Below are 13,401 nucleotides of genomic sequence, written 5' to 3' on the forward strand. Positions count from 1 at the left end.
CCCCCAAGCCTCCTACGCTCCAGAGGAAAAAGTCACTCACCCGATGAAGGAGCAGCGCTCCGAAAGCTCATGATACCAAATAAACCTGTTGGACTTTAACCTGGTGCTGTGCGACTTCTTTCTGTGCCCACCCCAGTCCAATGCCGGCATCTCCACATCAGAGCATGAATACTGACATAGACCAATTGAGCCGACTGGCCCAGCCCTGTGCTGTAGAGACAAATGTATTTATTTGAGATCTACTTGTAATGGTAGAAAAACACGATTTACAATCGAGTAAACAAGTACTTAATTAGCTTTTTTAGATCATTTCAGTGGAAATGTGCTCTCCCAGGCTCAAAGAGCATCAGCCCACTGGGAGCAAAGTCACGAGACCGGCCAGTCCAGCAGAAAGAACCTCTCCGACCCTCCCACTTCACCAACTGTCAGAATGAACATGGTTCAGTCCTGGATGTGATTAACAGCAGCAATAATGGCAGAATCGAACCTCTGTCATCACTTGTGAATTCGCTGGTGTCTCAGCAGCTTGGATAACTGAGTGAATCCCTTCCCACAATCCGAGCAGGTGAAAGGCCTCTCCCCAGTGTGAACTCGCTGGTGTACCAGTAAGTTGTATGAATTACTGAATTCCTTCCCACAAGCAGTGCAGGTGAATGGTCTCTCCTCAGTGTGGGCTCGCTGGTGTCTCAGCAGGCTGGATAACTGAGTGAATACTTTGTCACACTCAGAGCAGCTGAACAATCTCTCTCCAGTGTGAATTCGCCGGTGTATCTGCAGGACTGAAGAATAAATGAATCCCTTCCCACATAGAGAGCAGCTGAACGGCTTCTCCCCAGTGTGAAGGCGTTGGTGCGTCAGTAAGTTGGACGACCACGTGAATCCTTTGCCACACACGCGGCAGGTGAATGGCCTCTCCCTGGTGTGAACTTGCTGGTGTGTTAGCAGGTTGGATGACTGAGTGAATCCTTTCCCACACACAGGGCAGGTGAATGGCCTCTCCCCGGTGTGGCTGCGCCGATGGGTTTCAACTGCGGAAGGAGACTGGAATCCTTTTCCACAGTCTCCACATTTCCATGGTTTCTCCATGGTGTGGGCGCCCTTGTATCTCTCCAGTGTCAATGATTTGTTGAACCCTCGTCCACACACAGAACAAGTGTCTGGTTTCTCCCCGCTGTGAATGGTGTGATGTTTTTTCAGGCTGTGTGACTGGTTAAAGCTCTTTCCACAATCAGTTTACTGGAACACTCTCACTCGGGTGTGTGTGTGTGTCTCTCGGTGCTTTTCCAGTCACACTGATCTGTCAAATCGTTTGAAGAAGACAGAACGTACATTTCTTCTACATGTAGCACTAGTGATATTCAGATCACAGTGGATTTACTGACTCTACCAGATCTTGAGGTGATGAAAAATCCTCCCTGTCCAATATCCTGGAGAAGTTCACAAAAGGTCATTGGTATCAGTACGGGATAGACAAAGAACAAATAGAACAAAGAAGAAAGAAAATTACAGCACAGGAACAGGCCCTTCGACCCTCCAAGCCTGCACCGACTATGCTGCCCGACTTAACTAAAACCCCCTACCCTTCCGGGGACCATACCCCTCTATTCCCATCCTATTCATGTATTTGTCAAGATGCCCCTTAAAAGTCACCAGCACATCCGCTTCCACTACCTTTCCCGGCAACGAGTTCCAGGCACCCACTACACTCTGTGTAAAAGATCTGCCTCCTACATCGCCTTTAAACCTTTCCCCTCGCACCTTCAACCTGTGCCCCCTAGTAATTGACTCTTCCACCCTGGGAAAAAGCTTCTGACTATCCACTCTATCCATGCCCCTCATAACCTTGTAGACTTCTATCAGGTCGCCCTCAACCTCCGTCGTTCCAGTGAGAACAAACCAAGTTTCTCCAACCTCTCCTCATAGCTAATGCCCTCCATACCAGGCAACATCCTGGTCAATCTTTTCCGTACCCTCTCCAAAGCCTTCACATCCTTCTGGTAGTGTGGCGACCAGAATTGAACACGAGATTCCAAGTGCCGCCTAAGTAAGGTTCTATAAAGCTGCAACATGACTTGCCAATTTTTAAACTCAATGCCCCGGCCAATGCCTTCTTGACGACCTTCTCCACCTGCATTGCCACTTTCAGTGACCTGTGTACCTGTACACCCAGATCCCTTTGCCTATCAATACTCTTAAGACATGCAGAACAGACAATTCTTTCCTCTCCCATTCCCCAAAATCTGTAAATCTCTGTTCCACACACCATCCCTCCATTCTCAGTCTGCTGTACTAACATTCACCTTCCCAATTCTCCTGAAGATTCAATTTGACCATCAGACACATGCTCACTGCTTGCTCTGCCAGATTCACAGATCACAAGAAATGGGAGCAGGAGTGGGCCATTCATCCCATCCAGCCTGCTCTGTCATTCAAAGGCATTGCCATCAATGAATCCCCCGCTATCAACATCCTGGTGTAGGCTGGTGAAAAAGGTTGGATCTCATGGGATAAAGGGGGAGGTGGCTAGATGGGTGGAGAACTGGCTTGGTCACAGAAGTGGAGATGCCGGCGTTGGACTGGGGTAAACACAGTAAGAAGTTTAACAACACCAGGTTAAAGTCCAACAGGTTTATTTGGTAGCAAAAGCCACACAAGCTTTCGGAGCTCTAAGCCCCTTCTTCAGGTGAGTGGGAATTCTGTTCACAAACAGAGCATATAAAGACACAAACTCAATTTACATGAATAATGGTTGGAATGCGAATACTTACAACTAATCTTGATGCTCTCTCCACTCACATTGTTTTGTTTCTTAAAGACTTGATTAGTTGTAAGTATTCGCATTCCAACCATTATTCATGTAAATTGAGTCTGTGTCTTTATATGCTCTGTTTGTGAACAGAATTCCCACTCACCTGAAGAAGGGGCTTAGAGCTCCGAAAGCTTGTGTGGCTTTTGCTACCAAATAAACCTGTTGGACTTTAACCTGGTGTTGTTAAACTTCTTACTTGGTCACAGAAGACAGAGGGTGGTAGTGGAAGGGTCTTTTTCCGGCTGGAGGCCTGTGACTAGTGGTGTTCCGCAGGGCTCTGTATTGGGACCTCTGCTGTTATATAAACGATCTGGACGAAGGTGTAACTGGGGTGATCAGTAAGTTTGCGGACGACACAAAATTGGCAGGACTTGCAGATAGTGAGGAGCATTGTCAGAGGCTACAGAAGGATATAGATAGGCTGGAAATTTGGGCAAAGAAATGGCAGATGGAGTTCAATCCAGATTAATGCGAAGTGATGCATTTTGGTAGAAATAATGTAGGGAGGAGCTATACGATAAATGGCAGAACCATAAAGGGTGTAGATACGCAGAGGGACCTGGGTGTGCAAGTCCACAGATCCTTGAAGGTGACGTCACAGGTGGAGAAGGTGGTGAAGAAGGCATATGGCATGCTTGCCTTTATAGGACGGGGCATAGAGTATAAAAGTTGGGGTCTGATGTTGCAGATGTATAGAACGTTGGTTCGGCCGCATTTGGAATACTGCGTCCAGTTCTGGTTGCCACACTACCAGAAAGACGTGGAGGCTTTGGAGAGAGTGCACAGGAGGTTTACCAGGATGTTGCCTGGTCTGGAGGGGCTTAGTTATGAGGAGAGATTGGGTAAACTGGGGTTGTTCTCCCTGGAAAGACGGAGGATGAGGGGAGACTTAATAGAGGTGTATAAAATTATGAAAGGCATAGATAGGGTGAACGGTGGGAAGCTTTTCCCCAGGTCGCTGGTGACATTCACGAGGGGTCATAGGTTCAAGGTGAAGGGGGGGAGGTTTAACACAGATATCAGAAGGCCATATTTTACACAGAGGGTGGTGGGGGCCTGGAATGCGCTGCCAGGCAAGGTGGTGGAGGCGGACACACTGGGAACGTTTAAGACTTATCCAGATAGCCACATGAACGGAGGGGGAATGGAGGGATACAAAAGAATGGTCTAGTTTGGACCAGGGAGCGGCACGGGCTTGGAGGGCCAAAGGGCCTGTTCCTGTGCTGTAGTGTTCTTTGTTCTATCCTGGGGCTATTATTGATCAGGACCAGGACTAGCCACATAAATATAAAGCTCGGAATCCTTTGGCGAGTAGCTCACCTCCTGACTCCCCAAAACCCCGACTTGGAAGCTCTCCTCCAAGTCACTCACCATCCTGACTTGGAAATATATCGCTGTTCCTTCACTGTCGCTGGGTCAAAATCCTGGAATTCCCTCTCCCACAGCAGTGTGGATGTATCTACACCACAGAGAATGCAGTGGGTTCAAGAGGGCAGTTCACCACTACCTTCGCCAGGGGCAACTAGGGATGGGCAATAAATGCTGGGTTTAGCCACACGCCATGAAAGAATAAATAACTTTCCACAATGAGGGATGGAAACAGGGGGCGGGGCCAGCCTGGACATCCCTGATTGACCCAACAACCGCGCGTGCGCACTGCAGCACTTCGCCCCCGACACAAACTGCGGCCGAGAATCCGGGTCTTTAACCCGAGAACAGTAACTGTGGCCGGAAGGTGCCAACTCGCAGTTCTGAGCTGACACAGAGTGCTTATTTGGCGTCTCGAATCCACAGAGTGCTTATTTGGGGCCTCAAACCCAAATCCCGGCCCCATTCCTCCCGCTCACCTCCAGTCTCTGAACCTGAACCGCTCTGAATGTCCCTCCAACAACATCGCTCCGGTATCGGCACTGCGCATGCTCCCGTTCACAATGCCCGGGGACTGATTGGCGGCAGCTCCGGGCCAATAGGAAGAGGGGGCGGGGCTGGAGGACCGAGCGGGAGCGGCTGGTCTTCCAACCAATCGGAGTGCGTGAGGGGCGGGGCTGGAGGACCGAGCGGGAGCGGATGGTCCTCCAACCAATCGGAGTGAATGAGGGGCGGGGCTGAGCCCGGATCTCCCTCATTGGCTGAAACTCTGCATCATTGTGAAAGCTGCTTTGTGTCAAACTCCAGGAGGAAACTGGACCTTTCTGTTCTCCAGGAGGGGAAACTGGACCTTTCTGTTTGTGGCTTCAAACAGATGGAGCCCTGTGGGTGCGGAGCAAACAGATGGAGCCCTGTGGGTGCGGGGCAAACAGATGGAGCCTGTGGGTGCGGAGCAAACAGATGGAGCCTGTGGGGTGTGGGGCAAACAGATGGAGCCCTGTGGGTGCGGAGCAAACAGATGGAGCCCTGTGGGTGTGGGGCAAACAGATGGAGCCCTGTGGGTGCGGAGCAAACAGATGGAGCCCTGTGGGTGCGGGGCAAACAGATGGAGCCCTGTGGGTGCGGAGCAAACAGATGGAGCCCTGTGGGTGCGGGGCAAACAGATGGAGCCCTGTGGTGCGGAGCAAACAGATGGAGCCCTGTGGGTGCGGAGCAAACAGATGGAGCCCTGTGGGTGCGGGGCAAACAGATGGAGCCCTGTGGGTGCGGAGCAAACAGATGGAGCCCTGTGGGTGCGGGGCAAACAGATGGAGCCCTGTGGGTGCGGAGCAAACAGATGGAGCCCTGTGGGTGCGGAGCAAACAGATGGAGCCCTGTGGGTGCGGAGCAAACAGATGGAGCCCTGTGGGTGCGGGGCAAACAGATGGAGCCCTGTGGGTGTGGGGCAAACAGATGGAGCCCTGTGGGTGTGGGGCAAACAGATGGAGCCCTGTGGGTGTGGGGCAAACAGATGGAGCCCTGTGGGTGCGGGGCAAACAGATGGAGCCCTGTGGGTGCGGGGCAAACAGATGGAGCCCTGTGGGTGTGGAGCAAACAGATGGAGCCCTGTGGGTGCGGAGCAAACAGATGGAGCCCTGTGGGTGCGGAGCAAACAGATGGAGCCCTGTGGGTGTGGAGCAAACAGATGGAGCCCTGTGGGTGCGGAGCAAACAGATGGAGCCCTGTGGGTGCGGAGCAAACAGATGGAGCCCTGTGGGTGCGGAGCAAACAGATGGAGCCCTGTGGGTGTGGGGCAAACAGATGGCGCCCTGTGGGTGCGGAGCAAACAGATGGAGCCCTGTGGGTGTGGGGCAAACAGATGGAGCCCTGTGGGTGCGGGGCAAACAGATGGAGCCCTGTGGGTGTGGAGCAAACAGATGGAGCCCTGTGGGTGCGGAGCAAACAGATGGAGCCCTGTGGGTGCGGAGCAAACAGATGGAGCCCTGTGGGTGCGGAGCAAACAGATGGAGCCCTGTGGGTGCGGAGCAAACAGATGGAGCCCTGTGGGTGTGGGGCAAACAGATGGAGCCCTGTGGGTGCGGAGCAAACAGATGGAGCCCTGTGGGTGCCACTCCATCTGACGAAGGAGCATTGCTCCGAAAACTTATGGTATTTGCTACCAAATAAACCTGTTGGACATTAACCTGGTGTTGTGAGACTTCTTACGGTGCGGAGCAAACAGATGGAGCCCTGTGGGCGCGGAGCAAGTGGAGAGGATCTCCAAGAAGATCGCGCATATCGACACAGACATCAAGTTTCCACAAAGATGCAAGATCCAAGTGGTGTGGAGCAAACAGCTGAACATTTCTCACTGAGATGTGGGAGCATGAGAGAGCAATTCACAGCAATTGTAGGCTGAGTTAAAGGAATAACTGAGCAGACAGGGATTGTCACCATTAAAACAACAGACCCTTGTTTCAGTAAATGAACCAACAGGAGTGTTAGGGCATTATTCAGAACAACACAGACTATAAAGGAACAACTGATCTTAAAGAAAAATTCATGTGCAGTGAAGAGGAGGTATGCTGAATCAGGTTTGAAGATATTAAATAATGTTTCTTATAAAATCACTACAGTGGAGAAAGTGGCCATTCAGCCCATTGAGTCTCACCGACTCTTACCTAGGCTTACCCCTAACCCCATGTATTTACCACATTAATTCCCCCAACCCATACACTAAGAGGCAATTTGCCATGGCAAATCTTTGGAATGTGGGAGGAAACTGGAGCACTCTGAGCAAACCCATGCAGACACAGGGAGAATGCGCAAACTTCACACAGAGAGCTGTGGCACAGTGGTTGGCACTGCTACCTCAGAGTGCGAGGGATCCGGTTCAATTCCAGTCTTGGGTGACTGTGTGGAGTTTGCACGTTCTCTCCATATCTGCATGGGTTTCCTTCGGGTGCTCAGGTTTCCTCCCACAGTCCGAAAGGCATGCTGGTTAGGTGCATTGACCATGCTAAATTCTCTTTCAGTGCACCTAAACAGGTGCCAAGCGTGGCGACTAGGGGATTTTCATAGTAACTTCATTGCAGTGTTAATGTAAACTTACTTCTAACACCTGAGGCCAGAATTGAACTCAGGTCCCTGGCGCTGCTGATCACTGTGCCACTTTGCTGCCTGTGTTTTGAGAAATCATGTTAAAATCTGGAACTCAGATGGGGATATGGATTGGTGTTAAGTGGGAAGGTCTGGATCACTGCATTACTCCAGAGAGCCTAGGAATCAGATTTACAGAATGGATTCCTGTAATAGCAGCAATCCCATTGCTATATGTTGGTCAGACTGAGGGAAGTATTTAAACTGGACATCATAGGTGTGTTAAAGGAAAACAAAATCATGGAACTTATGAACTATCTGAAATAATATTGAGAGCAAAGAAATCAATCTGGAAAATTGTAGTCACTTCACGTTGTTCCAGGAGAAGTGGGATTAGGTTATGTAGGTGTCAGGTTTTACACAGCACACAGTCAGCCTGTGGTTTCACCCTGGATGAAGAATCTCTGAATTGTACCATTCAAATCACTCAATGGGTTTATCAGGGGCCAGAATGTCTGCTCAGACAGAGGAAGGTTGGTGTGAAACTAATGAGAAGTAACACACAGACACACAGAGAGACTCTCAGATGCCTCAAAATATCTCCTGTCACTTTATTGTTCTTAGTTGTTTCAAAATAAATCCTTAATGAGTTATAAAATCACACACAAATACTTGTTGATCTTCCCCTGAAAGACATCGATACTGTTCATTTCACTCCCTGTGGTCATGATTTCCATATTCTCACCACTCTTTGGGTGGAGAAATTTATCTTGGATTTCCTACTGGGTTTCTTGGCGACTGTCTTGTTTTGATGGTCTCCAGTTTTGCCCTTCTGCACAAGAGGAAACATTATTTCAAAACCTTTTATAATTTTGAAGCCCTCTATTAGGTTCCCCCTCAGCCTTAATTTTTCAGGAAAGTGTGAGTGTGTCAATCCTTTCCTGATCGATAACCAAACACACAGTTTAAAAATCATTTATGGGATGTGGACATCGCGAGCTTGGCCAGCATTTATTGCTAACCTCAGATTGACCTTGAGAAGGTGGTGGTGAGCTGCTTTCTACATTTCTGGTATCATCATTAAAAATCATCTCTGTACCTTTCTCCAGTGTTGAGATATCTTTTTTATAATACGGTGACCAGAATGGCATGCAGTGGTCGGTAAGATTCTTGATCAGGGAGTCACAGGTTATCCAAAAGTGGTTTGAGCTTATCCATGCTTTTAAATTAGAATATTAAGAAGCAACAATTTAAAAATGATGCATTGTAAACGGGGGGAAAAAAACAGAAGACCCATGGCAGGTGACTAGCTGGGGTCTCAGCACTGATCCTGCATTACCCCAATAATCACTGCCTGCCAGTTGGAAAAAGACCTGTTTAATCTTACTCTATTTACTGTCTGCCAACAAGTTTTCAATCTTAATACATTAGCCCCAATCCCATGTGCTTCAATTTTTATGAAGAAGTTGCTGTGTTGGTGGACGAGGGGAATCGGGTTCACGTTATCTATCTCAGGGCATAATCAGCAACAACTTGTATTTACACAGAGTGTTGTGGGGCTGGAGGAGGTTACCGAGATACTGAGGAACTTTTAAAAATTAATTTTTACTGGATGTAGGCGTCACTTGCTGGGCCAGCATTTCTTGCCCATCCCTAACTGCCTCCATTTCAGAAGGCATTTGAGAGTCAACCACATTGCTGTGGGTCTGGAGTCACATGTAGGCCAGACCAGGTAAGGACAGCAGGTTTCCTTCCCGAAAGGACATTACTGAACCAGAGTGGTTTTTACGACGATCAACAATGGTTAAGGTTTGTCATTAGACTTTTAATTCGAGATTTTAATTGAATTCAAATTTCACCATTGTCTGTGGTGGGATTCCAACCTGGGTCCCCAGAGCCTTACCCTGAGTCCAGTGATAATTCCACTGTGCCACTGCCTCAACTATTGATCCAATTGTTATTGTTTATCTCAGGGCGCAGAAACAACAGAATCCAACTTTGCCGGTCACACATGAAGTCGCCTATGTTTCAGCAGGCTGTAATACTGATTAAATCCCTTCCCACACATGGAGCAGTTGAACGGTTTTGCCCCAGTGTGAACTCGCTGGTGTCTCTGCAGGCGGGATGGATCAGTGAATCCCTTCCCACACTGAGAGCAGGTGAATGGCTTCTCCCCGGTGTGAATGTATTGGTGTCTCAGCAGGTCAGACGACTGAGTGAATCTCTTGCCACAAATGGAGCAAGAGAATGGCTTCTCCCCTGTGTGAGTGCAGCCGTGTGTCCGGAGGCTGGATGACTCGGTGAAAGCCTTCCCACACTCGGAGCAGATGAACGCCCTCTCCCCGGTGTGAACAGGCCGATGTTTCAGCAGGTGTTGTGAAGAAGCAAATGCTTTCCCGCACACAGGGCAAGCGTAAGGCCTCTCCCCTGTGTGAACACGCTCGTCTTTAACAAGTTGAGATGAACGATGAAACCTCTTCCCACACACGGAGCAGAGGAATGGCCTCTCCCCAGTGTGAACTCGCCGGTGCCTCAGAAGATAGTAAGACCGAGTGAATTCCTTCCCACACACCGAGCAGGTGAACAGCTTCTCCCCAGTGTGAACTTGCTGGTGTGTCAGCTGGTCAGTTGATTGAACTTCTTCCTTTCTACACATTGAGGAGGTGAATGGTTTCCCTCCAGTGTGAATACTCTTGTGTGTCAAAAGGCGTGAAAATCGAGTGAATCTCTTCCCACACAGGGAGCAGAGGAAAGGCCTCTCCCCAGTGTGAACTCGCTTGTGTGTCAGAAGATGAGATGAATGAGCGAATCTCTTCCCACAAACAGAACAGGGGTACGGCCTCTCCCCGGTGTGAGTGTCCTGGTGTCTCAGCAGACTAATCCTTCTTTTGTAGGTCTTCTCACATTTAAAGCATTTAAAATGTCTCTTCTGAAAATGAATCTGTTGGTGAACGGTGCAGTGGGAGGACTGAGTGAATCTCTTCCCACACTGGGAGCAGCTGAATGGCCTGTCCTTGGTGTGAACTTGTTGGTGCTCAGTGAGATGCACTGAGTTGCTGAACGACTCCCCACAGTGAGAGCAGCTGAACGGTCTCTCGTGTGTGTGAAGGAGCTGGTGCTCTGCAAGGCGGGAGGACTGGCTGAACCTCTTCCCGCAGTGGGAGCAGCTGAACGGTCTTTTGTCAGTGTGAAGGAGCTGGTGTTGGGCCAGTTCCTCAGAGGTCTCGACACTGTCCCCAGAATCAGAGCTTTGAAGAGGCTTCTGAATAATGTGATCGAGTTGGTGAGCCAGCAGGTTGGACGAACACATGAATTTCTTCCCACACACGGAGCAGGTGAATGAACTCTCATTATCACAAGCTCGCTGTCGTGTCAGCATGTTTTCCAGCTGCATCAATGTCTTCCCACAGGAGGAGCAGATGAACAGATTCTCACCAGCTTCCTGCTGAGATGGTCAATTAAATCCTTTCAGATGCACAAATTTTCAGATCCCGATGAACCGATTGACTCTGTCTGACGTGAGATTCGATCATCCAGACTGCAAATCCTTCCCTTCAATTTCCTGCAAAATAAGTTTACAAAGAATTACATGGATGGCACAGTGGTTAGTACTCCTGCCTCACAGCACCAGGGACCTGGGTTTGATTGTCACCTTGGTTACCTGTCTGTATGGAGTTTGCACGTTCTCCCCATGTCTGTGTGGGTTTCCTCCGGGTGCTCCGGTTTTCTCCCACTCTCCAAAGATGTTCGGGTTAGGTGGTTGCCCCTTTCTGTCCCAAGATGTGTAGGTTAGGGAGATTAGCGGGGTAAATATGTGGGGTTACGGGAATACGCCTAGGTGGGGTGGTCTGAAAGGCCTCCTTCTGCACGATAAGGATTCTATGAATACATGAGATACACAAAACACAAACAGGCCAGTCTATTTTTTAAAATTCATTTTAACGGGGTGTGGGCGTCGCCGACTGGGACAGCATTTATTGCCCATCCCCAACTGCCCTCCATTTCACAGGGCATTTGAGAGTCAACCACATTGCTGTGGGTTACATGTCGGCCAGACCAGTTAAGGCCAGCAGATTTCCATCCTTAAAGGAAACCAGTGAACCAGATGGGTTTTTATGACAATCAACAATGGTTTCATGGTCATCATCAAACTTTTAATTGAATTTAAATTTCACCATCTGCTGTGGTGGGATTCGAACCTAGGTCCCCAGAACATTATCCTGGGTCTCTGGGTTGCTAGTCTAGTGATAGTTCCACTGTGCCATTGCCTCCGCCGCCACCCTCCCACCCCTGCCCTGATCTGTACTGGAATTTCTAATCCACACAAATCTCCTCTCATTCTGCTCACCTCAACTCAGCTTTTCAGCTCAACTTTTTAATCCTTTTTCTCTCATGTTCTCATCTGGTTTCCTTTTTAAAGCATCTAAAGTATTTGTCTCAACCACTTCCAGTCGCAGTGAGTTCCATATTCTAACAACTGTCCGAAGAAATAAATATCTCCTCCTGTTGATTTATTCGTCTCTGTTGTCTGTTCATGGTTCCCAGTATTGGAAACACCAACAAGTGGAAACATCCCATTCTCATCTACCTACTTATCCCATTCAGAAAGCCTATATCAGAAGAGACAACATTTTTCTCTTGGTTTGAGCTTGTGTGTAAATCCTCCCTTTCTAACCCCCTGTTTGAAAAAAAGTGTCCAAAATCCATCACGATAGAAAATTGCAATATTGTCTCAGGTACAAGTAATTCAGAAAGCTATTATTTATTATGAGGGGAATTGAGTAAAAGCAGGGAAGTTATTTTCAGTTGCACAGGGCATTGGTCAGACATATCTGGAGCAGTGTGTACATTATCGGTTTCCTTATTTAAGGAAAAATATGAGTGCATATTATTCCTTAACTGCTTTACGAGAAGCAGTTCATAGAAGGTTTAGTAGACTAATACCTGAAATAGGCGGATTGTCTGATGAGGAGCAGTGAGACAGTCTCTGCTTGAGTTTAGCTTCTGCTCGACTTTAAAAGAGTAAGAGGCAACTTAATTTAAACCTTTAAGATCCTGAAAACTCTTGACAGGGTGGATATGGAGAGAAGGGTAAAAGCAAATTACTGCGGATGCTGGAATCTGAAACCAAAAGAGAAGATGCTGGAAAATCTTAGCCGGTCTGGCAGCATCTGTGAGGAGAGAAAAGAGCTGAAGCTTCGAGTCCAGATGACCTTTTGTCAAAGCATAGAAAAGGCATAGAAAGTGGGAAATATTTACACTGTGATGTTGACAGGGTGAGGAAATGAAAGATGGGTCCGAGCTACAGGAACCAGGGGAAAGGCTGCTCATGCAGTCCGTAGAGAGAATTGAAAGTGTGAATGGCCAAACAGCAGAGAAGCTGAAATCAGAGGGTAAGTTGTGATGGATGAAGATGTGTGGGGGGGGGGAGGGAATGGATGGGAGGGAGGTAAAATTGACAAAAAGGGGGAAAGGGGAAGCAAAGGGGGAGAAAAGGTGCTGCCTGACCTGCTGAGATTTTCCAGCATTTTCTCTTCTGGATCTGGAGAGGATGTTTACTCTCAGGGGAGAATCTCGGGGGTCACTGCTTAAAAAACAATGTTGCCCATTGAAAACAGAGATGAGATGTTTTTCTCTCAGAGGGTCATGAATCTTTGAATTCACGTTCTTCAAAAGTGGAAGTAGAGCCTGATTTCAATGAGATAAATCTCTTGGGGCGACAGAACAAAGAACAAACAAAGAACAAAGAACAATACAGCACAGGAACAGGCCCTTCGGCCCTCCAAGCCCGTGCCGCTCCCCGGTCCAGGATTGAATCCTGAATCCCCGCCCAATTTTCCAGCCTATCTACATCCTAATATCCTATCCACCGAGCTGTCCCTCACAGCTACGATGCTTTGTTCATCACAACCTATTAACTCACCCCCACCCCCCCATTCCAGACCATGTGATCTCCAGGGAGAGGCGAAAACCCAGAGTGAAAACCCCATGGCCAATATGGGGGAAAAAAAAATCTGGGAAATTCCTCTCCGACCCCCTGACGCGATCGAAACGAGTCCAGGAGATCACACTGGCCCTGATCAGAAAATGCTTCCCAACCCTATTCATTTCCACTTCTGCTTTACGAACACCATCTGAATTCCCTG

The 13,401-nt window shown here is 48.6% G+C and overlaps 1 protein-coding gene across 1 annotated transcript; it reads right to left on the reverse strand.

The window, feature by feature from the left end:
- Window positions 1–208: 208 nt before the first annotated feature.
- Window positions 209–4,721, reverse strand: LOC144490721 (uncharacterized). Its single transcript, XM_078208430.1, has 2 exons — window positions 4,657–4,721; window positions 209–1,427 (listed from the first exon to the last, which is right to left on the reverse strand). The coding sequence occupies exon 2, from the start codon at window positions 1,084–1,086 to the stop codon at window positions 496–498; it is 591 nt and encodes a 196-aa protein (XP_078064556.1). The 5' UTR covers window positions 1,087–1,427; window positions 4,657–4,721; the 3' UTR covers window positions 209–495.
- Between the last annotated feature and the right edge of the window lie 8,680 nt (window positions 4,722–13,401).

This window comes from Mustelus asterias, unplaced genomic scaffold (genome assembly GCF_964213995.1).
Source record: "Mustelus asterias unplaced genomic scaffold, sMusAst1.hap1.1 HAP1_SCAFFOLD_3682, whole genome shotgun sequence".
NCBI classification, from domain to species: domain Eukaryota; kingdom Metazoa; phylum Chordata; class Chondrichthyes; order Carcharhiniformes; family Triakidae; genus Mustelus; species Mustelus asterias.

Bases quoted from the DNA above. Each gene is read 5' to 3' on its own strand.
- LOC144490721 (XM_078208430.1), bottom strand. From the start codon at position 1,086: ATGGAGAAACCATGGAAATGTGGAGACTGTGGAAAAGGATTCCAGTCT.